This window comes from Podarcis cretensis, assembly GCF_951804945.1.
Source record: "Podarcis cretensis genome assembly, chromosome: 2".
NCBI lineage: Eukaryota > Metazoa > Chordata > Lepidosauria > Squamata > Lacertidae > Podarcis > Podarcis cretensis.
In genome coordinates, this window is record NC_137171.1 from 9,686,042 (window position 1) to 9,713,684 (window position 27,643).

General features: G+C 46.8%; 1 protein-coding gene and 1 long non-coding RNA gene across 3 annotated transcripts in view; one reads left to right on the forward strand and one right to left on the reverse strand.

The window, feature by feature from the left end:
- Window positions 1–27,643, forward strand: part of RARG (retinoic acid receptor gamma) — a 132,849-nt gene that overhangs the window by 24,166 nt on the left and 81,040 nt on the right. For both annotated transcript variants that reach the window (XM_079966794.1, XM_079966795.1), the window contains exon 2: window positions 26,947–27,297. In XM_079966794.1, the coding sequence (XP_079822920.1) occupies window positions 27,123–27,297 (175 nt within the window). In that variant the 5' untranslated portion in view covers window positions 26,947–27,122. The remainder of the gene's footprint in view (window positions 1–26,946; window positions 27,298–27,643) is intronic.
- On the reverse strand, window positions 9,387–11,020 carry LOC307210825. Its single transcript, XR_013836158.1, has 3 exons — window positions 10,855–11,020; window positions 10,540–10,710; window positions 9,387–9,590 (listed from the first exon to the last, which is right to left on the reverse strand). It is a non-coding gene; the product is annotated as an uncharacterized lncRNA (long non-coding RNA).

A 27,643-nucleotide genomic window follows, 5' to 3' on the forward strand; every position in this document is an offset into this window, starting at 1 on the left:
TGAACTTGCCCAAGGGCACCCTGCGAACTTCACGGCTCAGTTGCGATTTAGGCGTGGAATTCCTGCAAACTTATACAACCCTTTCTGCAAGCAATAAAACATAACAAAATTGATCAAGGGAAGTAATAGTGCCACTGTATTCTGCTCTGGTCAGACCTCACCTGGAGTACTGTGTCCAGTTCTGGGCACCACAGTTCAAGAAGGACACTGACAAACTGGAACGTGTCCAGAGGAGGGCAACCAAAATGGTCAAAGGCCTGGAAACGATGCCTTATGAGGAACGGCTAAGGGAGCTGGGCATGTTTAGCCTGGAGAAGAGGAGGTTAAGGGGTGATATGATAGCCATGTTCAAATATATAAAAGGATGTCACATAGAGGAGGGAGAAAGGTTGTTTTCTGCTGCTCCAGAGAAGCGGACACGGAGCAATGGTTCCAAACTACAAGAAAGAAGATTCCACCTAAACATTAGGAAGAAATTCCTGACAGTAAGAGCTGTTCGACAGTGGAATTTGCTGCCAAGGAGTGTGGTGGAGTCTCCCTCTTTGGAGGTCTTTAAGCAGAGGCTTGACAACCATATGTCAGGAGTGCTCTGATGGTGTTTCCTGCTTGGCAGGGGGTTGGACTCGATGGCCCTTGTGGTCTCTTCCAACTCTATGATTCTATGATTGCAATCAGGCAAGAAAGAGGGGTGCAGTGGATATGAATGGCTCTCTCTGCTTCTGGGAGCCAACCTGGGTGTGATGTATCTCATAGTGCTTATTTCACTTTAATGCAGCCATTGGATGGGGTGTCTGAAATTGATCGGAGCAGTAGCAGTGCGCAGGGAGTACTTAACCCTTTCCCTGTTGGCTGCTTCCTCCAATAATCATCCCTCCCAGCTGCTTTTGTCCACGCGGGCGAAAAGACCTGTGGATCATGTATCTTTTCCCCCATAAGTGAGAAGTCTTCACATAATGATCTTGATGGGGGGGAATAGTACCATGCACGGAAGGGGGTTAAGCAGTCCGCCCACCCCCCAATGCTGCTTCGATCCAATTTGCAGTACAGTGGTACCTCGGGTTACAGACGCTTCAGGTTACATACACTTCAGGTTACAGACTCCACTAACCCAGAAATATTATCTCGGGTTAAGAACTTTGCTTCAGGATAAGAACAGAAATCGTGCTCTGGCGGCACAGTGGCAGCAGCAGGAGATCCCATTAGCTAAAGTGGTGCTTCAGGTTAAGAACAGTTTCAGGTTAAGAACGGACCTCCAGAATGAATTAAGTTCTTAACCCGAGGTACCACTGTATGTGTCTATATTGAATTTGGGAAGTGGCTCACTTACCTCTCATATGATGTGCAGAGTGGCACCGGTTTCCCCATTTTAGGCGCCAGCTGTGCTGTTCAACTAAAAAAACCAAGAACATGTGCCAGATACTCTTTTCTTACCTATGTGAATGTTAATTATGCTCCCTTACCTTAAAATAAAAATCTGTGGCTATAAAGTGACTTAGTGTGGTCTCAGGAGTGCCTGAGGGCAAAAGCATTCTGACTAGATGGGGCAGTATTGGTTTGTTAAGGTATTTTCCTCACCCTTGTCTCTTTATTATTATTATTTTCCTAAGGGGGAAAAGCTGGGGATCAGGGACAGAGTTGTAGGGAATTTGATGACTTGCCCTTCTTTGAAAGCTTAGGACAGGAGTCAGCAAACTTTTTCAGCAGGGGGCCGGTCCACTGTCCCATGTGGGGGGCCAGACTGTACAGTGGTACCTCAGGTTAAGTACTTAATTCGTTCCGGAGGTCCGTACTTAACCTGAAACTGTTCTTAACCTGAAGCACCACTTTAGCTAATGGGGCCTCCTGCTGCTGCTGCGCCACCGGAGCACAATTTCTGTTCTTATCCTGAAGCAAAGTTCTTAACCCGAAGCACTTATTTCTGGGTTAGCGGAGTCTATAACCTGAAGCGTATGTAACCCGAGGTACCACTGTATTTTGAAAAAACGATCCAAGAGCACCACGGGCCCCAGTGGCTGCTTACCTGTGCCTTGCGAGCGGCAGGGGCTGGCGTGCGAAAGGGCTCTGGAGAGGGGCTGCTTAAAATGGCGGCCGCTCTAGTGCTGCTGCTGCTGGCATCAACAAAGCCCAACCCCCTTCCTCCTCTAGGCAGGGCAGGGAGAAGCCAGGAAGAGGGAGGGAGGAAGCGCTGCCACCGCCGCCATGTGAGGGAGAAGGAAAGAGCGTGCATGCTTGCGATCCACGCGGTGATTCCCAGACCGTCCACAGGCTGGATCCAGAAGGCAATTGGGCCTGATCCGGCCTGTGGGCCTTAGTTTGCGTACCCATGGCTTAGGATATGGCCTCCTCCTCTCTGGATTAGACCAACTCACTTAACCTCAGCCTCAGTTCCATGTCTTTATGGGTCTAGAATAGTGTTGACCTACATCTCAGGGGATGTTTGAAAGTCAAACATGATAAAAATTGGAGGGTCACATTCAAGTAACTGGATGTTTTCTGGCAGGATACTCCTATTATTATTATTATTATTATTTCTTCTATACTGCTTTATATTTTTAAGGGAGGGGGGAATTTCAAAGCGATTTACAACCTACATTAAAGCATCACATAAAACAATCCAGAACAGAACATTACTGAAGAAAGTTAAATACAAAGTATGCATTCAAAGCAGCCTAATTAACAGGAAACTAAAATATTATCGTCAAGATTTCCAAAATAAAACATTACAACCACAGAAAGCACATTTAACACAGCAAAGTTAACAACAGCAGCAACAACAAAAATCTTAAAACATTTCAAAAGAACACGTCGCTAATGGAAGTCAGATATAAAAATGCACATTTAAAACAGCATAATTAGCAAGAGAATGAAATTTATAAGCATAGGACATATCTGCTGCTGTTGCTGCCAGTCCTGGTGGCTCAGTGACTGTGGAAGTTCAGGCTCGATGACCTGGGTTTGCACTAAGAGACAGCCAATATTGTCGTTGTGCAATTATTGGTTCATCACGGTGTTCAGATCTGTAAGAGAGCCCTGAGCTCTGGCTAAGATTTTGCAGTCTGTGGATTGGGTATATATGCTCTCCTGTGGATTCACTCAAGTATAACTAGGTACCGTACTTTTCTCCCTATAGGACGCACCGGCCCATAGGACGCACCTAGTTTTTTTGGGGGGAAATAAAGGGGAAAAAAATATTCCCCCCCCCCAGCTGCGGATATCTGCTTCAGCGCACCCCGCGCTCCGGGCAGCAGGCTGCTATCCGCAGCCTAGGGAGCCCTGCGGGAACTCCCACGGGCTCCCCAGGCTTGCTGATAGCTTCCTGAAGCGTGGAGAGCGAGAGGGGTCAGTGCGCACCGACCCCTCTCGCTCTCCACGCTTCAGCGAAAGCCTGCATTCACCCCTTAGGACGCACACAGATTTCCCCTTCATTTTTGGAGGGGGAAAAGTGCGTCCTATAGGGCGAAAAATACGGTATGTGTTCATGCCATTCAGACCTGTTGGAGCACTTTTGTAGCATAGCACAGTTAAAGGTATTTAAAAAAACCAACAAACATAGGATCATAGAATTGCAGAGTTGGAAATGATTACGAGGGCCATTGTCCAATCTCCTGCAATGCAGAAATCCCAACTAAAGCGTCCATGACAGGTGGCCATCCAACCTCTGCTTAAAAACCTCCAATGAATGAGAGTTCACAACCTGCTGAGGGAGTCCGTTTAGAAGGCATTTATGCCTATAGGCATGGTAGAGGCACCTGGGAGTGAATTAGACAGGTTTCGAAGGCTAACCTCTAAGCACTATCATGTTCAGCTATAGCTTGCAGCTGGTAGTGTTGCAATTAGTGGGTTTTCCACCCACACCCATTTTTTTTGTGGCATTAGGGCATGTTAGTGGGGTATTTTTCCAAGATGCATCCTTGAAAAATGCTGGTGGACCAAATCCTAGCTGGAGTGGGCATCTGCCTAAAAAGGAACTATCGTTTCCTAGAGTGCTCTCTGAATAGATAATGTGTGGCACTTGAATGAATTTGCCAACTGGGAAGAGCCAGGTTTCCAAAATACTGTACACTCCTAAGTTGAAGGGTAGAAGTTTCCCATCTTGAATACTGCACTTTTTTAAAAAAAGCATGGTTAAACTCTGGGTGCTTTTACACCTGATGCCAGGGCCACCTTTCTATCTCTATTGTGACTTAATTTGAATATGGTTGATGAGCTGTGTAACATGGCAAGCAGCCATTCTAAAACATGAAAAGCTATGTCAACGAATTAACTATATAAATTTTCATAGACATCCCAAAGCAGCCTTGTTTTGGGAAGCTTTTAATGTTTGATTTCTGTTTTGCTTTGTTTTATTTTTATTTTTGTTGGAAGCCACCCAGAGTGACTAGGGCAACCCTGTCAGATGGGCGAGGAATAAGAGATTAATTATAATTATAACTATTAACATTGCCCCTAGAAATGTGACTAATTCTAAAGTCTCAAGTGGCATTTCCTGCACTAGAAAAAAGTGGGAGTGGTTGGGTTTTTTTTAATCGACCTGCCAAGGTCTTAATGTGGATCACTGTTACTCTTGTCATATGGTTTGAAAAATGCAACATTCAGTATAAGTACTGATTTTGAAAGTGTTCTGTGTCCACACAGATTTTGCTTTATTTTTAGCAGAAGGAATGCACTTCTGAACTGTGTGAAAAGCTTATCAAACTGGTATTCTGGTGCAAGAGGGGAACCAGCAGAGAAAGAACCAGCAGTTAGGTTCTTATGGCTTAGATAGGTGAGATGTTGACCTAGACCTCAAATCTTTTCCAGCCTTTGGGAAGGGAGTTGGGTTTCGGATTTTCCAGCCCAAAAAAGTAGTTGGAGTGTTTATATGTGTGTGTGTGTGTGTGTGTGTATGCAGTGGCGTAGCGTGGGTTGTCAGCACCCGGGGCAAGGCAAGTAATTTGCGCCCCCTAACCCGTGGATTTGCGCCCCCTAACCCGTGGATTTGCCCTAACCCCAGAAGTTGTGCCCGGTGTGGCCGGCCCCCCCTGCACCCCCCACGCTACGCCACTGTGTGTATGGTAACAGGGAGTGGACTTTGGTAACATGGCACCCTGAGCGAGCACAAAATTCGGTGTCCCCCCTATATTTCTTATTTTCACAATAATTCTTATTATTTGGAGTCCATTGCAGGGGAACCGCCCACACCGCCCAAATCTGGCATTGACTATAGGGCAGTTTACATAGAACATCCTCAGCTGGGTTGGTGGACTTGCTTTGGTGTCGTCTGCTGACGCAGCTCAGGCAGAAGAACAAAAGCAGCATTGTCTCGTTGTCCATGTGACATGTTTTGCCAATCACTGAGAAGCACCTGGGGCAAGCATGCTGCAAGAGAGTCCTATCTGGATGGTTCCACGGCAAGAGGTGCGTTGTATTTCAGCCCTTGGACCTGAGCCAGAGGCGCACATCTCTGAAAGTGCTCTTAGGATTAAATCGAATTGTGCCTTTTCAAACACTTGTAATTATTCTGAGAATCTTCCGTTGCAATTCCCCGCTTCCAATGAGGCATATGTATACCTGGGGTGGAGAGTAGGCAGTACAGTGGTACCACGGGATCCGTCCCAGAGCCCCGTTCACATCCTGACCAGAACGTAAGATGCGACAGCGCATGTGCGGTCATGTTTCGCCGCTTCCGCACATGCGCATGACGTCATTTTAACCGTTTGCGCATGTGCGAGCGGCGAAACCTGGAAGTATCGCGCTCCGTTACTTCTGGGTCACCGCGGAGCGCAACCCAAAAATACTTATCCTGAAACGTATTTTTCCCGAGGTATGACTGTAGTGATCTAGAAGGACCAATAGCTTGACAAAGTACAGTGGTACCTCGGGTTACAGACGCTTCAGGTTACAGACGCTTCAGATTACAGACTCCGCTAACCCAGAAATAGTACCTCGGGTGAAGAACTTTGCTTCAGGATGAGAACAGAAATCGTGCGGCGGCAGCGGGAGGCCCCATTAGCTAAAGTGGTACCTCAGGTTAAGAACAGTTTCAGGTTAAGAACGGACCTCCAGAATGAATTATGTTCTTAACCTGTATAAGAGAGTTTCATTTGTTAAAACGGATTTTTGTTCAATACTGTTTTTTTCCGGCCGGGGTGGGGTATGTTGATTTTCTTCCTCAGGTGTCTTAAATTGGCTTTAAGCTGGTTTTGACCTAGAAAGCGGCCGCTCCTCTTGGCGCTTGATAACTCTCTCAGTGCCCTAATCCTGGCTGCTGTGTTTTCTAAAGCTGGTGCATACAATACGTAGGGTTGTGTACATGGCAAATGAGTGCCTGTGCTTTTGATTTCATGATATGGCTATATATTTCTCTAAAATTTGGGTTATTTTTACCGACTCATAGAACTTTGGTTTGGGGGTAGGGGTGTGATTCCCATGACCGCCTCAGTCGTTCACACCTACAGTGTGTGTGTGTGTGGGGGGGGGGAAAACCCCAACTTTTGCTGATTTGTAACTGAGGAAAGCTTCAATAAGATGGGTGTGAAGCTTCCAGTGGGGTGGGGCTTTCACCCTGACCTCAACTTTTGAAACTACAAATCCCCATTGAGGGAGGTTTGCAGCAGCATGCCAGGGCTGAGCCCTCCATGTGCCACCAGCATGCGAGTGGGTGCGTGTACGACTGCTTTGTAGTTACATTTCAGAAACTGCAAGGCAGCAAACACAACAGAAAAAAAGCTTGAACAACCTGTTGCAACACATTCTTAAAAGTTAGATGGCCGTAGCCTTTCCGATTCGGACATATTTCCATCAGATGAACAAATTAATCCAACCCCTGGGATACTAGAAATAAAAGAATTTCTGGCTATTCAGACTGAATAACCTAACACCCATGGCCTTGCCATAGAGAATACTTGAAACCTTTACCTCTGCTTTTAATTATTTTTAAAACCTCCATTGCATTTATTTAGCAAATGTCTCCTTCCTGAGATTCTCTCCATCATTTGCATTCTATGAGCCTGTTGATGACTCTTAACGACTGGCTCATCACAGCTATCTGCCAATCACCCAATCCCACCACCCTTCTGAGTAATACCCCTCCCCACCTTCTCACTATATAGAAGGGTCTGGTGACTTCTGTTTCAGTGTATCTGAAGAAGTGTGCATGCACACGAAAGCTCATACCAAGAACTAACTTAGTTGGTCTTTAAGGTGCTACTGGAAGGAATTTTTATATTCTGTTTTATCAGTCACTTATTTTTGTGCATCTGTTTTTGTACATGTGCCCCACCCCCCACCACTGACATCCTTCTTATTCATGATGTTCATGATGATTTGTGCTCATCTGCGGTAGTTATATGCAATCTCACTTTCAATACTGTTTGCACCTGCGGACATTTCGAGGCAGACGTACTGCTTTGTTTCCAATCAGTGCATGTGCCATAACGTATTCCTGCTGCTGGAATCCTATAATTTTCTTATGCCACAAATGTTTGCAAGGGCCCATAAGGACTTCACAAATTTATAAACACCACTCCATATCTGGAGGTCCTTCCCTGTAATCCTTGAGGTATGAGACTCTCTGTAGTTAGTAGTGAAGGAAATACACTTTGCACCTGCTTAGGGGCATTCTCACGAGTTCACCCTTCTAGGGGCAGGGCCCTGCCAGTGAGATATTACAGGTGGCTACTGGGGGAGAGCCTTTTTGGTGGCGGCACCTCAGCCCTGTTATTTCCTCCTCAGAGAGACTTGCTTGGTGCCTACTTGTGGGCTGTTTTAAATCTGGTTGAAATCTGGTTTTGAACCACGACTCCCTTAATCCCTGAACGGCTGCGGAGAGTTGTAGTCAAAAACATCTGGAAGGTGCCAGGTTAGGAAAGGTCAATTTAAGAATTTAATTTCTATTTAAATCTGCGACTTCAATTTTAGTCTATTGAAACTGTTAAGCTGCCCAAATAACGTTGCTGTCTAGTGCACATACACATGAGGTCAGTAAATTTAAAAACGTGCAGCTGTGCTAAGGCCTGGCATTCAAAGCAGTTCTTGGGGCTGCATGCATGCAAGCCCTGGCAAAAATGCAAGCTTTGCCACCTAGTAAAGGAAGCATTCTAGCTCAGGGGTGAAACCAGGGGCAGGCAACCTAAGGCCCGGGGGGGGGGCTGGATGAGGCCCAATCGCCTTCTCAATCCGGCCCGTGGATGGTCCGGCAATCAGCATGCTTTACATGAGTAGAATGTGTGCTTTTATTTAAAATGCATCTCTGGGTTATTTGTGGGGGATAGGAATTCGTTCACCCCCCCCCCAATATAATCTGTCCCACCACATGGTCTAAGGGACGGTGGACCAACCCATGGCTGAAAAAGGTTGCTGACCCCTGGGTAAAATTCATGTAGGGAGAAGGTCCAGTTGGAGGCCGTGCTGTCTCTAGTTCAAAGGATTTCAAGTAGAAGCCTGAGAGAAGCCCGAGACCTTGGAGAACTGCTGCCATTCAGGGCAGTCTCTCCTGAGCTAGATGGAATCAGTTGCCCGATTTAGTAGAAGGTATTTTCATAACCTTGCTTCGTGTCTGAGTTGGCACCTGGTTCATTTCAGCCTGGGCATAGAACTCCGCAGCCTTTGCAAGCTGCTTTCTTGGCACAAACATTGACCCTGCGGTGGGGGGTGGGGGTGGGGAAACAGCAGTCAAACCTCAGACACCTTTTGCCGTGGCCCCTTAGTGCCTGTAGCAGAAAATTGGGGATTGTGGGCTTCTAATTCCAAACCAGCCCCACCCTTCTCTCCTCCACCCAGTGCTGCGTGTGGGATCAGTAATGGGAGAGAGCGATGCGGCGTGGAAAGGGTTAGTGGCTGGGTGCTGGCAGGTCAGGAATGCGGTGTTGCCAGTCAAGGGAAGGGCCCTGCTCCCAGGTGCTCAGCCCAAGAACCTCTTTGGAGATTGTTTTGTTTTTATTGCTCAAGCTTGTAGGCTTGTTCCCATATGGGACGGGTCGGGGAGGCAGTTCCTGTGTTTCACTCTCTGTGGGTTCTGAACCAGCCACGCCCGCAGCGAGCTACTTCCAGAATTCAACTGTGAACTGGGAAGTTGAAAACAAGGGTGTGTATCTATATAGATGCACACACATCCACAGTGTATGTGTGTGTGTGTGTGTGTGTGTGTGTGTGTGTGCATATTCTCTCACACAAACATACCAGTTCATGCCTGGATGTGCACACAGATACACAGCTATATTCATGGACCTCTTCTCCATGAAAAACCCTAGCTACACACAGTGCTGTAGGGCAGTGTTCCCCAACCTTGGGCCTCCAGCTGTTTTTGGACTACAACTCCCATCATCCTTGACCACTGGTCTTGCTAGCGAGGGATGATGGGAGTTGTAGTCCAAAAACAGCTGGAGGCCCAAGGTTGGGGAACACTGCTGTAGGGAGCTTGCATTCGCATGGACCCATCACATTGTGTCACTTCGGTATGGATGACTCAAGGGCAAATGTTCACAGACTCCGTCCGAGCATCTTCTGAAATGGAGATCCACGAAGTGGATAGCTCAGTTTGTGGAGCAGGAGGCACTTAATCTCAGAGCCGTGGATTCAAGCAAAAGATTCCTGAATTACAGGGAGTTGCCCTAGATTACCTTTGTGATCCCTTTCCTTTTTTTTTATAAGATATTTATTAAGTTTTCCAATATTACACAAAGAGAGAACACATCAAGAAAAAACACAAAACAAACAACAAACAAACAAGTATAATTTCAATCCCTTACTTTCATATACCTAACTTCCCCGACCTCCTCATACCTCCCCTTTCTGTATTCCAATTTCTGTATTATCAATTCAACAAATCCTCTCCCTTATTTTCAAAATAATTTTCACTTTTCCTTTCTTTTTTCTTAATCAGTACCGCTGAAAACCACTTAATTTTTAGACCCACATCATTCTAGCACTCATTAATTTTACAATGTTTCCAAAGATAGTCCTTAAATTTCTTCCATTCTTCTTCCGCCGTCTCTTTTCCCTGGTCCCGAATTCTGCCAGTCATCTCTGCTAGTCCCATGTAGTCTATCATCTTCAACTGCCACTCTTCCAAGGTGCGTAGATCTTGTGTCTTCCAATACTTTGCGATGAGTATTCTTGCTGCTGTTGTTGCATACATAAAAAAAGTTCTATCCTTCTTTAACACCAATTGGCCGACCATACCCAAGAGGAAAGCTTCTGGTTTCTTCAAGAAGGTATATTTAAATACCTTTTTCAATTCATTATATATCATCTCCCAGAAAGCCTTAATCTTAGGGCACGTCCACCAAAGGTGAAAAAATGTACCTTCACTTTCCTTACATTTCCAGCATTTATTGTCGGGCAAGTGATAGATTTTTGCCAGCTTGACTGGGGTCATGTACCACCTATATATCATTTTCATAATATTCTCTCTCAAGGCATTACATGCCGTCCACAACCTTTCCCAGTCAGCAAACATAATGTTATGACCAATATCTTGTGCCCACTTAATCATAGCTGACTTAACCGTTTCATCTTGTGTATTCCATTTCAACAGCAAGTTATACATTTTTGACAAACTTTGTGATCCCTTTCCAACTCTGCATACGACTCTTTGAAGTCATACATGCATTTGCCACAGTTCTCTTCTGTTTTCTTCCAGCAATTCCCTGTGATCCTTGCTGATGGCACCTTCTTCATACACCACCAGCAGTTACCATAGGATCGCTTCCTAGTTAGGAAGTGGAAGCCCTCTCTAGGGCAGTGTTTCCCAACCTTGGGTCTCCAGCTGCTTTTGGACTACATTTCCCATCATCCCTGACCACTGGTCTTGATATCTAGGGATGATGGGAGTTGTAGTCCAAAAACAGCTGGAGACCCAAGGTTGGGAAACACTGCTCTAGGGTACACCGAAACACCCTGGGGTGGGGTGTAGGAATCCTCCTGCATCCATGCATGTAGGGACAAAGCGTTGGGTGTGTGCTCAAGGCTTAATGTTGAGCCAAAGCTTAGCTTGCAGTGTTGTTGCACGAGCCCTGGAATCAGAGGCAGAGCTAGCTGCTCGGGCACCCAGAGTGGCGCACCCAGTGGCAGGGCAAACTGCCTGTGAGGGCACGGCGAGCATCCTAGGGGGGTGCTGCGAGCGGCGAGTGTCCCAGGGGGGCAGGGCAATGATGTCACCCCCCTCAGGGATGACACCCAGGGCGGACGCACCCACCGCGCACCCCCCTTCCTCCATCAGTGCCTGGAATAAGCCCAGTAAGGCAGGGTTTGTTAACGGAAATGACAGTGAGAACAGGTCCAGAGGCAAAGGTGGGAAAACCTCTGCCCTGCGGTCTTATTTATTTCTTCCTGTTTGGCCTACTGTGCCATTTGGGTGTAGGGCCCTATGATGCCAGGTGTACTGTGGGACAGGTAAAGGTATGGCTGGGCCCGGGGCAAAGCACGCCAGTCCATTCACCCACATGCAGTGGCATCCCCAGTAGCCACAAGTCAGCACATTGTTAAGCCAAGCCAGAAACTTTCTCACCAGTATGTAGTCTCCGTAGGAACCCTGGCAGGAGTGAGGCAGTTGCACAGTGAACAGGGCGAAGTAAAACTATGCAACACTGGAAAAGCACTAGGCAAGACCGGCAGGGAGTCTTGAAGCTGAGATTATATATTCTCTGCAAGCTGGTGAACAACACATGCTGCTTTCTGCAAGTGTCACAAACAGCCACATTCTTAGAAGCCTGACTTGTTATTCTGACGTCTTGTTTTGCTTTTTTTAAAAAAATAATATTTATTCAAGTTTTAAAGGTTACAAAAGGAAAAAAGAAAAAACACCAAATTAAGCAAAAAAACCAAGACAATACATCACAATAAGTAAAAACAAACAAAAAAACCCCCAGAAAAATACAAACAATTAAAAAACAAATCAAACCTTCCCATAACTTATCTTTCATTTGCTTGTTTCCTTGACCTCCTCACACCTCCCTTTTTTGTATTCTAGTTCAGTTAGATATTTCAGCAAATCCTTTCCATTTTTGTTTTTATCCTAATAATTTATCTTAATATACTGTAATTTTACATTCTCTTCTTTCACCAATTAACAATCCATTTTTACTTAGTCCTTTATAACATTTCTGCTAAAACCACATAACTTCATTCCAGCATCCTTCTAACATTCCTTAATTTTACAATGTTTCTGTAAGTAAACTTTAAATTTCTTCCAATCTTCTTCCACCGACTCTTCTCCCTGGTCTCGGATTCTGCCAGTCATTTCCGCCAGTTCCATGTAGTCCATCACCTTCATCTGCCATTCTTCCCGGGTGGGTAAATCTTGTGTCTTCCAGTACTTTGCAATAAGTATTCTTGCTGCTGTTGTAGCATACTGACGTCTTGTTTTGTCACATCCTACCTCCAGATGGGTATGGAGCAACTGTGAACTCTGTTTCGAAAGCCTTTCGCTTGTCTTCTGTCTGCCTTTGTCCTCTGGTGAAATAAGTGGCACTCCCAGAGGTGATGCCAATGAGATACCTTAAATATGCTCCTGGCCCTATAATTGACTTGTCTCCTTGACAGCAACCTTGCCTTTAGCAGTAGATATGTGTCCTGTCTGGTGGGACTGTCTTAACTTTCATAGCCTTGTTGTTTATGTGGATAGCTCATTCCAGTAGTGCATTGCTAGCAATCACATCCTGTTGGTACTTAATATAAAACTGTGGCAAGACACAAAGGTGCCTTATGACAAAACCTCCTCAACTGTCAAATGTCATCTACAGAAAACCCATGTTAAATAATCATGCAGCAGATAGATAAATAAAGACCACAGCTTTTGGATTGGAGCCAAGCTTAATGCTGTCACACTCACTCCACAATTTATTTTGTCAGTGTATTAAATTCCTTAGTGCGCATTCTCTCCCTGTTTTGCTCTTCAGATACTAGTATCTGGATGCATATCCTTACACACACTGAAAAAATGTGTACCCCAAGTCCACATTCAGTGAAACGTACACCTACAGATTATACGATTCACACCCTCACTTTTCTCAAAGATGCATAGTCCACACCCCAGTATGTTGATAGTTGCATGCAACGATTTGCAGCCAGAATTTTGTACTTCTGCATGGACCTTGAGAAATGGTGCATGGTATAAATTCTCTGTACCTCAACAGTGCATGCAGTAGCACTACTCATGCATTAGGAGTGCCTTTCTCAATTCATTTTCTTCGTTTATTTATTTTTTTAATTTCATGTGCACACTGTCTCAGGGCGCAGTGGGGATGAGGAATTAGCCACGGATTAAGAGTGCTTACCACATTCCTAAGCAGTAGTTTGCCATTTGGCAGTTAAATCCCAATAAAATTGAATATTTGTTGCATGACCATTCTATTTTGTAACTGTGGATGGGCCTTGTGGCTAATTTTATCACTTGCTTTAAAGCAGGCATAGGCAAACTCCGGCCCTCCAGATATTTGGGACTACAATTCCCATCATCCCTCACCACTGGTCCTGTCAGGTAGGGATGATGGGAATTGTAGTCCCAAACGTCTGGAGGGCCGCAGTTTGCCTATGCCTGCTTTAAAAAGCAAGCTTGTTAGCTACCCTAGGACCAGAAGGCGATTTGCTTAGAGGCAGGGTATTCCTGTGGATCAGAAACACTGCAAAGAATGAAGCAGGGAGCTTTGGGATGAGAGGCAACTGGCTGTCTTTGCATGACTCAGATGAATAATGAGGATAATAGAGGTCTGCTCCACTGGATTGTTATGTAGATAACAGGATGAAGACTGTAAAGTACTTTCCTTCTTTTTTACTCATTGAAAGTGCTCTATGAATAGACATTTGTAAGCTTTGATAAGCTTTACCTTTTGCAGAGCCAGCTAGATAACCACATCATTTCGGCAACTACTTGAGTGATTTAGTGGGTTTTCATGCTTTTTCATATTGCACTAGACTTTCTGGCTTTAATCACAGTTGCAATCTTTTTACTGTGTTTTTTTAATGTCATGAAAACATGCTTCAACATGCACTTGGCAACATATGCCCAAGATATCGTGGTTCTACTTCACCCTGATGTTTTCTCCTGAAAAAGAATACCCTCCAACAGTGCTCTTTTTTTTCCTTTTGAAAAATGTTTAGGGGTACTCTCATTTTCCTACTTATATTGAAATACTGCCCCTCAATGAGGCCAAACTTAGATTCACAAAATGTTTAGTGGTATGCGTCCCCCCCCCCCCCCGGGGAAAAAACTGCCCTCCAACATACAATGGATTGCGTGCATCAAAGCTGTTGTCCTGTGGATAACTAGATTGCTTAAATCCCACTGAGTGCTTATTGAACTAAGTTTTACCCAGAGTAGACCTTTTGAAATTAATGGGCCTAACTTAGCCATGTCCATTCATTTCAGTGGGTTTACTCTGAGTAAAACTTGCCTGAATACCACCCGTTGAATTTGGTGGGATATAAGCAACCTAATTGTGTGCAGGAATGCAGCCCAAATTTGCAGCAAATCTGAAAGACACCATAGAGCTTGTACCTCTTTTGTGGACAGGCACCAACTTTCGTGCTTTGGCTTATCAAGTTTTGTACAATGAAGCTGAAAACGAAGCTTGGGGCACTATATATTTGCTTAGTTTGCTGAGAAATATAAACTTTTATTCTTAATTTAAATCCTGCCTTTCCTCCAATGAGTTCCAGGCAACATACGTGGTTTTCTTGGTCCCCTCCTGCGTATTTTATTCTCACAACAACCCTATCGGGTAGAAAGGGCTAAGAGAAATAGCAAGTGGCTGAAGATCACCCAGTGAGATTTACAGATGAGTGAGAATTTGAGCCTCTGAAGCCCTAATCGAGCACTCTAACCACTGCACCTCACCATGACATCTAATTAGTCAACCTCCAGCTTCAGTTGATTGACGGGTGAGGGCTAATTTTCACTGGCAAAGCTACAAGTTGAGAATACATGTGCTTTCTTTCTGAAGCTTGTGGTGTGTTAAACAGGAATGAAAAGATGGCCTGTTGTAGTTGCGTTCAGGCTTGACGGCAAACCATGGTTTGCCCTGACACGAAGAAGTTGTGGCTAGCCTCCTTGCCTTTCCCCTGCCTCCATTGAAAGAGAAGATTAGAAGTTTAATTTGCCATTTCATCCAAATACCGCAATGAATCCCAAGCCAGAATTAAGATTGCCGGAAGAAATATCAACAACCTCAGATATGCAGATGACACAACCTTGATGGCAGAAAGTGAGGAGGAATTAAAGAACCTTTTAATGAGGGTGAAAGAGGAGAGTGCAAAATATGGTCTGAAGCTCAACATCCAAAAAACGAAGATCATGGCCACTGGGCCCATCACCTCCTGGCAAATAGAAGGGGAAGAAATGGAGGCAGTGAGAGATTTTACTTTCTTGGGCTCCATGATCACTGCAGATGGTGACAGCAGCTGCGAAATTAAAAGACGCCTGCTTCTTGGGAGAAGAGCAATGACAAACTTAGACAGCATCTTAAAAAGCAGAGACATCACTTTGCCAACAAAGGTCCTTATAGTTAAAACTATGGTTTTCCCAGTAGTGATGTATGGAAGTGAGAGCTGGACCATAAAGAAGGCTGATCGCCGAAGAATTGATGCCTTTGAATTATGGTGCTGGAGGAGACTCTTGAGAGTCCCATGGACTGCAAGAAGATCAAACCTATCCATTCTGAAGGAAATCAGCCCTGAGTGCTCACCGGAAGGACAGATCCTGAAGCTGAGGCTCCAATACTTTGGCCACCTCATGAGAAGAGAAGACTCCCTGGAAAAGACCCTGGTGTTGGGAAAGATGGAGGGCACAAGGAGAAGGGGACGACAGAGGACGAGATGTTCTCGAGGCTACCAGCATGAGTTTGACCAAACTGCGGGAGGCAGTGGAGGACAGGGGTGCCTGGCGTGCTCTGGTCCATGGGGTCACAAAGAGTCGGACTAAACGACTAAACAACAACAACAACAAGAGTTGAAAACCACAGCTCGACCCTGGCTTTTAGGTCTTCTGCAGTCAAACCATACTTTCCAAATGCCCCATTTTAAGTGGGACACTCATGGTTTCTTTGAAGGCACACCAGGCTCTGCTTTTGCCCAGGGATGCCCAGATTTCACACCGCCTGCAGATGGGGGCCAAGGAAGTAGCTCCTTCAGTGGCGGTAGCATTAGGAAGGAGTGCTTCCTGGGCTTTGGGAAGAAGGCGCAAGGCCCATGTCCCAATTTTTATCAGCAGAATGTTGGCACGTATGTAGAACACAGTGACAAACTACGGCTTTCCGTTTAGCAGAACCTGAAGCTTTGAACCCTTTGTTTATAATGTCCTTTTAAGCAGCCTGTTGCGCTTGCAAGTGGTGCTGGTTAGTGGCAGGGGATGATAAAACGTTGAAGCTTTTTCCAAAGCATGCATCTGGGTTCTGTGTGCATTCTAATGGGCATTTGCAGTGATAGAATCGGGCAAAGTTGTTCTAGATTAGTTTGCATGGAGTTCAAGGGGGTTTGGGACTAGAAGGCTTGGATTTGAGTCTCTAGCTATCTGTGGGCTTCCTGGCAGGCATTTTGGCCCAGTCACACTGTGTCTCACTTCTGCAAAACTGTGGTGAACTTTACAGGACAGTCGCGCTTGATAGCTGATCTTCCATTTCTAGCATCCCAGCCAGTGATAACTTCTTGCTGCAAATGCTCCCAGGTACGGCCTCTTTGTAACCCGAAGGCCCAGAAATCATATTAAAAAGAGCTTCAGTTGTCCCAATATTATGATTTGGGGGTCCTGCCCCAACTTTTGTGGCTGGCAACTCTGTAGCTAAGCCTTTAATGGAAGCTAACAAACATCTCTGTGGTGTAGGCCAAATTCTTATTTTTCTTTCTTTCTAGTTTAGCTCTCCGTTTAGGTGCTTCGTGTTAAAACACACACACACACACACACACACACACACACACACACACAACAGGCTTTTCAAAAGGCTATTGCTGTGTTCCTTCTTGAAATACTTTTGCAAAGTCTGTGTCAAAACGGGGGTGGAGTCTTTCTGTCTTTTTGGTGGGGGAGAAGGGAGCAGAACTCAACAACAACTCGTTCCATTGTGGGCATTGAGGACTATGGAAAATGTACACCATGGCAGCTTAATTTCAGAGGATTTCAGTGCCTCTAACCATGAGCAATGACTCCCTTGATGCTCATGTTTGCTTTTTCCTTATAAACACCTTTTACCATAACCTTTGCCCGCTAAGTGCCAACTCAGCCTTTCGCACAATCCTGTCATTGTGTTGTCCCTTTTCTTCTCCGGACTTCTTTTTAAGTAAAGTGGAAAATACATGTAGCTTTTTCCACCTTGGAATAAGCTTTTTTATTTTATTTTAAAGCCAACAAACCCAACTGAATGGCTTCTGTCCAAATTCAAATCCAGTCCCCCACCCCATACCTCAAATCTACACGAAACCAATTCCCCCCCTCCCCTCCCACTGGCCCCGGACCACTCCAGACACGCTTGCAGACAGCAAAGGAAAGTTTAGGGGCTTTTTCTTTTCCCCTCTCTTTCCCTCTCTCTCTCTCTCTCTTTGATGAGGAGGTTAGGAATGTGGTGTGCTCCATGTTCCCTTAGTATTTGTGGCTGCCAGGGTGCTTGGGATAGGAGAGCAAATTGAAATTAGGGGTTATTATAGCTAAGGAAGGGGCTCATTTCTGCATGAAAGGAACCCCGCGTTCTCAAAACCATAAAGCGCCGCGATTAAAAAATTATGCGCGTTGGATGAACATGCAAAAGGGGCATTATTTTCCTAATGTATTCCAGTTATCAAATCTGGTGTAGTAGCATAAATCTTTTAGTAGGGCCAATTGGAGTGTGTGTGTGTGTGTGTGTGTGTAAGTGGGGAGTGGGAATGGAAAGAGAGAGAGAGGGAGGGAGGGCAGCGTTTGTAACTTTTTTTTGGCATGGATTTTGGATTGTGCAGAAGACGGGAGTATTGGTAGACATGTGTAGGCAAAGCAGAGACAGGAGGGGGGGAAGAGAACTGCTCCATTTTAATATGGAACAGATTGCTGTGACTCCTTGCCACTTAAGAGCGTCAACTCAAGAGGGCTGCCTGGTCTAGTCAAAGGCGTGATTGGGCTTGGATCAGGAAAGGCTTTGGGTGCAAGTTCTCTGCCAAGCCGAGGTGGTAAAGCAAGCTTTTTACCTCCCTAACCTATGCCAGTGGTGGGAGACTGGAGTTCTGTTGGAGAAAAGGACAGGAATATGTGTGTAATGGGACATGGGTGGCGCTGTGGGTTAAACAACAGAGCCTAGAACTTGCCGATCAGAAGGTTGGCGGTTTGAATCCCCGCGACGGGGTGAGCTCCTGTTGCTCAGTCCCTGCTCCTGCCCACCTAGCAGTTCGAAAGCACATCAAAGTGCAAGTAGATAAATAGGTACCGCTCTGGCGGAAAGGTAAACGGCGTTTCTGTGCGCTGCTTAGTCATGCTGAGTTGGCTCCCTCAGCCAATAAAGCGAGATGAATGCCGCAAGCCCAGAGTCGGCCACGACTGGACCTAATGGTCAGGGGTCCCTTTACCTTTACCTTATGTGTGTAATATTTATTTATTTATTACATTTTTAAAATCCTGCTCTTTCTCTGAAGAGCTCAGGATGGCATGCATGGTCCCTCTCTCCTTTTAGCTTCACAACAAACCTGCATCATAGGCTAGGGTGAGAGAGCGACAGAGAGAAAGTGGCCCAGCATAAAGGCTGAGCCTGCATTTGACACAGGGGCTCCATGGTCTAATTCCAGTGCTCAAACTATATAGAACGCAAAGGGTGTGTGGCTCTTGGAAGGACCATAGGTTAATGGTGGAAATTCAATCCCTGACATAGAACCTTTCTTGAAATCCAGGATTGCTGCTGACAGTCACACACCATTCTACCATGGCAAGGCCGGCCCTACCACTAGTCAGAATGAGGCAACTGCCTCAGGCATCTTTTTGGGGGGTGTCGCGAAAAGGCAACACTTTTTTTTATAAAAAAAGTTGTTGCTGTATTTTTAATGCCAGGAATGGGGAGCGGCACTTGCGAGATTTTCTGCCTCAGGTGCCAAAATGAGGGGAGGGGGTTGCTGTCCCATCTCAGGTAGCAAAGTGTTTTGGGCTGGCTGCCTAGCCAACCATGCGCCACACCAGGGCTTCCCAAACTTGGGTCTCTAGCTGTTGTTGGACTACAATTCCCATCACCCCTAGCTAGCAGCACCAGTGGGTCAGGGATGATGGGAATTGTAATCCAAAAACTGCTGGGGAAACCCTGTTCTACACCATGGCTGAAAATGTACACCATCCTGAAAATGTTGTTGAACGTCTGCTCCAATCATCCCTAACCGTGCTGGGCAGTTGGTGATGGGAATTAGAGTCCAACAGCATCTGGAAGTTCCCTGTCCCTGATCCATGCAATTCTCACTCTCACCTTCTGGTTTACAAAAATGCAGTGGGTGCTCTTCTGCAGAAAAACGAGACATCTTCAGTTTCTCCCGTCCCCCCACAAAAACCCCTCTCAGCAGAGGGTATAGGCGCCCCGTTGCTTTCTTTGCAACCTTGTTCAATTGTTGCTTCTTCTTCTTTCCACATTCTGCCTTTTCCTCCTAGGATGTGGTTGATTATTTGGGGCTCCTGCAGAAACTTTGTGGGGGGAGAGCAGGAGGGAACCGGAAATTTGGTTCAGCTGAAGGAAGGACCAGAAAGGGGCAGGGTGGTGAGTGTGGGTTGGGGGAGGAATTTGGTACTCTACCAAAAATAAAGGCTAGACAGATGTGTTGGTGCAGGGTGTCATTTTGAGGTTAGTGTGAGAGGAGTGCCAAAGTTCAGTCTTCTACCTTGCTGGGGCCAAATCCGTTAATGGCCTCAGTTTCCCTTTTGCTTAAAAGTGTATGCTCTTCACGGGCAGAGACGTGTGTGTGTGTGTGTGTATGTGTGTGTGTGTGTGTGTTTGAGCAAGAGAGAGAGAGAGAGAGAGAGCGCACAGTGACATAGAAAACAGAGCGATCTAACAAAAAAGTCTTTGAAACGAGATGGCTCCAGGCTGCTGCGAGCTATCATGTTAGTTGTTCCAAAGAATTTATTTTTTTTGTTTTATTTTTTAAAAAATATATTTTAACAGCGCTGGTTGTTTCTTAGAAACGCGGCCCCTCCCCACACCACAGAAATATGGAGAGACATAAGCTCCTTTGCCCATGAGGGATAGGAACAATTAAAGGAGCCTGGGAGAACATATGGGTTTCAGTGTCTCCATCGTGGATGAATCCCAGAGAAGAAGGAGCCCCATTAGAGTGACCTCCCAGTGACCCCCACACTTACATCCTCTGATAGGCAATACAAGGTCCAGGATCCCTCTAATGGCGAGGGAATCCGATGCATGCCTGGAATTAAGTTGAACTCCGAATGGTGTTTTAGACGGAGGCGGGAGCCTCGGTTGGGTTTTTATTGATGTTCCACCATTTAAAAACATTCCCTTCTGTAAGCATCCCGCTCCCCCCTCCCCCCCAAAAAAGGCACCCCTTCTTCTTCTTCTTCTTCTTCTTCTTCTTCTTCTTCTTCTTCTTCTTCTTCTTCTTCCCCTCTCTTCTCCTTGAGGCAACTGTGCCCCAAGTCCGCTGGCAGGAGCCCATACTGTTTTCTTTCAGTGGGTTTCTTTCCCGGTTTCCGTGTGCTTGGACACCTCGGCCTGACGGCGCGTTTATTTTTGGAACACGAGCTTCAAGAGAGGCCCTCACATATGGAAAAGTTTACGGAAATGAAGCCTTTAAGTTAGCTGCTCGCTTGAAATCTCGTGGCTTTAGCTGCTCAGGGCACTTGGCAGAACCCACGGCAGTGGGGAAAAGGGGGTGGATGGGGGGAAGGGAAGGGGGGCGAAGGCGGAGTGAGCCAAAGTCCTCGCCGTTTTAAAGGAGCCGAGCGCAAAGGGGTTGCCCCCCCACCCCATACCGGTGGGCAGATTTGGCTGGGGCAGACATCACAGAGGTGGTGCCTAGCATGGTATTTCTGCTGTTTCCTTGCCACCGGCTGCCAGGGGGCACTGCCAGGGTGTGTGTGTGGCTAGGTAACCAACCACTGCTTCAATGATGCCAAAGGATGTCTGTATTGTGCATGTCTGTGCCTCTCAGTTGTACGGCAAAGAGGTAAAGGGACCCCTGACCATTAGGTCCAGTCGTGACCGACTCTGGGGCTGCGGCGCTCATCTCACTTTACTGGCCGAGGGAGCCGGCGTACAGCTTCCGGGTCATGTGGCCAGCATGACTAAGCCGCTTCTGGCGAACCAGAGCAGTGCACGGAAACGCCGTTTTTACCTCCCCCCCGGAGCGGTACCTATTTATCTACTTGCACCCTGACGTGCTTTCAAACTGCTAGGTGGGCAGGAGCAGGGACCGAGCAACGGGAGCTCACCCCGTCGCGGGGATTCGAACCACCGACCTTCTGATCGACAAGTCCTAGGCTCTGTGGTTTAACCCACAGCGCCACCCGCGTCCCTTCAGTTGTACGGTAGTGGGTCGTTTTTATTTTGCTCTCCCGCTTCCCCTTCTCTCCACACACCCCACGCATTGTTTCTTCTCGCCCTGCAGCTGGCGTTCTGTGGGGCAGCATCGCCGAGGCCGCCCATGCCTTGCCTGTGGTATGCCTGATGCATTAGCCGCCTCAAACTGGCCTCATACTGGGGTGGAACCACATCCCGGTGGGAGAAGAAAAATGAAAGAAAGGGAGTGGGGAGGGAGAGGCAAAAAACCTAAAGAGGGAGTAGGGGCAGGAGGCATGAAGCAGAGGCGAAAGTAAGAGTGTGCAGTGCGCAGTGTGTGTGTGCGCGCTCATTAAAGAAGCGAGGGTATAGGGAGCGGAGGTGAAGAGTGAGTGATGGGCTGGGGGCTGGGGGTGGAATAGGGGGTAGCTCTGAGAGCCAGAGACACAGAGTCGGCAGGAAAAGGCGCTGCCTGGGCTGTTGTAAATTAGGCCTGTGGTGTTGGGTTCCATGTGGAAGATGTGAGCTCACATTCTACCCCCAGGGTGGTACAGCCCCAGCCAAGCGCTGGCAGCAAGAACATAAGCTCCATTTATCTGGGAACCTGAAATGACTCTTGATTTAAATCATATGGTAAAAAGTACCCAAAGAAGAAGGAGAAAAGAGAAAAAAAAAGGAGGGGGGGGGGGACTTGCCTGCTTTTGGAGATGGTTCAAAAGGGAAAATACGCACACGCCCTCGCGGAGAGAAAGGCTTAAAGGGACAGCGTCTCGGTTCCCAGTTTGCTAGGCAGGCTGGACCGTGTGTGTGTGTGTGTGTGTGTGTGTGTGTGTGTGTATGTGTGTGTGTGTGTGTAAACTTGAGGCTGAGCAGCAGCTCAGTTCCAAACCCTCCTCAATTGGATTTGGGGGCTGGCGCTGGATCTGGCTTCGAAATTATGGAACTCAGCTTCAAATTGCCCTGGGAAGGAAGGGCTTTGTAAGAGTGTAAGAAGCAGTGTCGTGCGGTGACGTTTTTCGTAGGGAAACAGACTGCAGGCGATTGGTGGGGGGGGGGGGGCGGCATGAGCATCACTCCTCCCTCCCTAAGGGATTTCCAGTAACTCGTCCCTTCAGGGTAAAGACCTAATACAGTGGTAGCTCAGGTTAAGTACTTAATTTGTTCCTGAGGTCCGTTCTTAACCTGAAACTGTTCTTAACCTGAAGCACCACTTTAGCTAATGGGGCCTCCTGCTGCCACCGCACCGCCGGAGCGCGATTTCTGTTCTCATCCTGAAGCAAAGTTCTTAACCTGAAGCACTATTTCTGGGTTAGTGGAGTCTGTAACCTGAAGCGTATGTAACCTGAGGTACCACTGTACAGACATAAGACAAAGTCTGTAAATCTGTTCTCTGAGGGGACCTACCTAGAGGGGTCTCTTAGCTGGCTTCCTACTGCTGTCGGGTGGGAAATCGCTCTCTTTCCCTTGGGGAAAGTGTCCCCTTTGTCCTTACATATTCTGTGTGGTGCTGAAAATGCCAAAGGCAAAAGAAAATCTTAAATATATCATTTTTAACTGTTGTGATTTGAGGGCAATCTCAGTATATAACCTGGGTGTGTGTGTGGGGGGGGTTGTGTGTGTGTTTTTTGCAATCAGCAGTTGAGGTCCTGTAGGGGATGCTACCACTGGGTGTTGACAGATGACATGGCCTTTTCAGTTGTGGTTCCCATGAGTGGAAGGCCGTCCTTGGTGAGGTGCATCAGCCTCCCACATTTATTGACACCCAGGAGAAATTTGAAAACCTTCCTGTTAACCCGGACATTTGATGGCTGGAGGGAGATGCTCCTAGCAACCATGACATCATCACTGGCTGAGATAATGTTTGTAAATGTTTTTAAATAAATGCTTTATCATCGCTGTGTCTGCTGCCCTCCGCTCCTTCTGGAAGAAGGGCAGGATAGAAATCAATCAAACAAACAAACAAACAAATTAATAAACAAAAAAAACGAATAAATAAATTGTTGTGGTTTGCCAGGTGTCTGGATTGGCCAGGAAAAGCCTTTAGTGGCTGTACTAGATAGATAGATAGATAGATAGATAGATAGATAGATAGATAGATAGACAGATAGATAGATAGATGATATAAAGGTCTGGTTGCCACACCGCTCTTGTTTGCCTTCTGGGCTACATCATTGTACTCTGTTCTCTACCCCCTGAAACCACAACGCTTTCTGGTCCTACCCTCCAGGACTCAATCCTGATAACTTAGTTCAATGCCAGGCCTTGTTCCTGAAAATCGGAAGGTCGTGGGTACCCTTGATTGTGTGGCAAGTGCATCTCATTTACCACCAAATAACCCCCCCCCCCCCCAGAAAACCAACCCCACACACCTGGTATTTTGGGACAGGATTTCCAGCCTAAGAAGACTGGTTTCTGGGCATGCTTCAGCATCAACAACTCTTATTTTGGAAATTTATGACCACCCACGTCCCTACTGCTTTTGCTAGTAGGTTTGTTGATGCTTTTTACCTGCACTGTGCCTGTACCCTTAAAAGCACTCTCACGTGCCGAAATTAAAAGAAATCAAGCTTTACCTTGTATGGAACTAAAAGTGGCACAAAAAGCTTTATCTGCTAATTTCGGTGTGTTCCAGGCTGTTGCAGGCACAGGAGGATAAATAAAAGGTTGACAATCTTATTCCCAGGTTCCCTCTAAACCTGTCCACTCAGTTTCCCCTTCCTCAACTTCCTGCTTTCTCTCTATATGCATTGCTGTGGTCATTTTCCTGTAGTGGCCTCTTCACCTAATATGTGTGTTCACCAATTTTTTGGGGGGCAAAGACTCCTTTCAGAGCTTCAGGATCCCTGGAGGAGCTGCTGTCATCCTTACGGAAGAGAGAGGCCACATTTCATTTCTATGTACCCATTGAAGTCCATGACTCTGCTAACTTTCAGCTTCTTTTAGACAATGGGTATTCCTTCCCATGGTTTCTTTCTTATACTTTTGTTATGTACTGAGTTGAATAGGATCCAAAATGCAGCAGTCTGATTGGTCCAGAACAATAGGATTCAGAATGCAGCAGTCTGATTGGTCTTAGAACAATGCAGCAGTATGATTGGTCCGCAGGAGCCACCCAATCCAGCTCCAGGTGGAAGTGAATCCACAACCTGATTGGCCTACAGGAGAATCCCGGAATTAGCCAATCACATGGGGCCCATTGTGTAAATAATGTATATAAAGCAGATATTTCGGGGGAACATTCATTACTCCTCACCACTATGAGCTGAATAAAGAGCATGAAATCCACTCTCGACTCCGAGTATATTTCAAGTTTCCTCACTTTGGAAAATCTTAGCGTAAGGCCAAAATCACGTGTGCATAGTTACTTTCTCCGCTTTGAGCAATGCCCACTATTTGTCCACCTAGCCCATTACTGTCTACTCTAACTGGAAGCAGCTCTTTAGAGGAGAGGGAGGTGGCAGGGTTGTCAAATTTCATGTGCACCTTTGAAGTTCTCAGATGCGAGGTTGCCCAGGACTGCATTGCAATGCCATTGAAATTGTGAATCAGATTGACCATCAGTTGGCCAGATCTGCAAGCTGTCGGGTAGGAGGCTGCCCTGAACCTAAGGAGAGCTTTGCAGTTGAACATCTGACCTGATCTATGCTTTCAAAGGAGCTTCTCTTTTTACTTACTCAACTCATCCCTGCTCCATTTCCCCTTGTATCAATAGCCCCTTCCCTCCAAAACCTTTGCTTTTAGAATCTCGGGCAGAATCCGTCTACATCACCAGCTACTTGATGTTTTTAACTGGAGGTGGCAAGTATTAAACCTGGAGATATATTTACCTCATTTTTCGCTCTATTAGATGCACCAGACCATAAGACGCACCTAGTTTTTAGGGGAGGAAAACAAGAAATAAGAAAGCAACGCAAAGCCTCCTGAGCTATCCCTGAAGCCAGGAGAGCAAGCGGGATCAGTGCGCACCGATCCCTCTTGCCCTCCTGTCTTCAGCGAAAACAAGCCTCCTGGCTTTACCCCTGTGTGCTCTTTAGAGGGAGCACGGATCTTGGGGGCTTTTCTGGGAGGTGGGGGAAGGAACAGAGCCGCGCGCTCTGTCCCTTCCCCCACCTCCTGCAAAAGCCAGGGATAGCTGCGCGGAGCCTCTGCAGGGCAGCAGGGTGAAGGCTCCGTGCTGAGGCTTTGCGCTGCTAAGACAGAAGCTAGAACAGCGAGAGGGAGCACTGCGCAGCGCTCCCTCTCACTGTTCTGGCTTCTGGCTTAGCCTTGCAGCCGTCATTCGCTCCATAAGATGCACACATATTTCCCCTTGCTTTTTTGGAGGGGAAAAAGTGTGTCTTATAGAGCAAAAAATACGGTATTTATTGCACGCCATCCCTGAACTCTACTACTCAGCTATGCTCCCTTTAGCTAATGTGGGAGGGGGAAGCACTCTCCCATTTGTCTACATGGTTGGGGGACAGTCTGATAGTGTATAACCCAGAACTTTCCCCCTCCCTTTTGCATTACCTGACTGCCATTCCTTCCAACGTCCCCTATCTCTGGTGAAAAACTGGCAACGCTGAGCAAAGCTTTTGTTGAAATTATAGGAAGTATTATATGTGCACCAATGTTGGAACACATATCTGCTCTTTTAAAAGATGGGGGGAACCCAACACCTAGTGAAGCTGGGAAGGGTATGACCAACGTTATTAGCTTCCTCCCCCACCCTTCAAGAGAACATGTATGTGCACACCAGCCCCGGTGTACATGCAAAATTTTAAATTTTTGTCGAGGAAAGGAGGGTGCAATATTTGTTGGATTGCGGGAGTCATCTCTCACCTGTACAAGAATGAGAGGTTGAAATATAAGAAGGGGCTGCCTCCCAAGCTGTTTGACTCTATGGGGAAATGGTGGGTGAAGAACTAAATGTTTAACTTCAAGTACAACACCCTCAAGTACAACATCCTGCCACCTAGCAGTTCGAAAGCATGTCAAAGTGCAAGTAGATAAATAGGTACCGCTCCGGCGGGAAGGTAAACGGCATTTCCGTGTGCTGTTCTGGTTCCCAGAAGTGGCTCAGTCATGCTGGCCACATGACCCGGAAGCTGTACGCTGGCTCCCTCAGCCAATAAAGCGAGATGAGCGCTGCAACCCCAGAGTCGGCCATGACTGGACCTAATGGTCAGTGTTATGTACTGAAGTTCTCACCCTGGGCCAGCAGGGGGATACTGTGGATAGTTTTCACTCAGGCCCACATATGCAAATAAGGGATTGAAAGTGACGTTCAGTGATTGGATAGTTACAGAAAATGGTTACTGTTGCAGTCTAGTGGAGCTCTATATAAGCAGGCTGGCTGAACCCTTCAGTTCAGTTCTGTTCTGGCCTGTGAATAAACAAGAGCTGTTTGAAGAATCGCAGTGTCGTCTGATATGTTCACCCACAACTTAACAGTCAGGGGTCCCTTTACCTTTACCTTTACAACACCCTCAGCTAGAACATGATGGGTATTAATGTGCTTCTGGTGTGCTTCTTCTCTCCCATGCAGGACAGCACAACAGGAAGAGGAAGAAGAGCAACAACACCTTCGCTGGGGGGCTGAGAACCTGCACAGACCACCACCACAATGGAACCACCTTCCCAGAGCAGTGACGGCACAACCCAGATCTTCTAAGGGGAATCTTGACTCTCTCTCTCAAGCCAGCTTCTCGTGCGGCCTCAGCCATGGCAGGAAACAAGGAGAGGGGCTGCTCTGGCGGAACCCCCCTGGCTCACGTGAACGGCTTCCCACCTGCGGTCTACCCTTTCCCTTTTCCCAACCCGCACTTCGAGGTGCTCACCAATGGAGGCTACTTCCGGAGCTACCCTAACGACCTGCCCAAGGAAATGGCATCACTGTGTGAGTTCCTTCGGCCGAAAGGGGTGATGCTGGCGGTGGGCTCTTGGGGCTTTGTTGCCAGGGTGATATGGAGGCCAGGCTGACCTGACCACATAGAGATGCAGCTGCTGGGTGCTGAGTGTTGATTTCTGTTCTGGGCCCTGGAAAGATTTCCCCTGACACTGTTCCAGCCAAATGTAGAGCAGTGTTTTAGGTCTTCGGATTCACTGGCTGAAAGTTCATAAGCAGCACTGGCTTGGTATAGAGTCCCTGGTAGGAATCTCACTGGCAACCAGTCGATAAAAGAGTTTTGGGCCTCAGCATGGATTCTAAACCCCTTCTTCACAGTGAGCTGCTTGCAGGGATG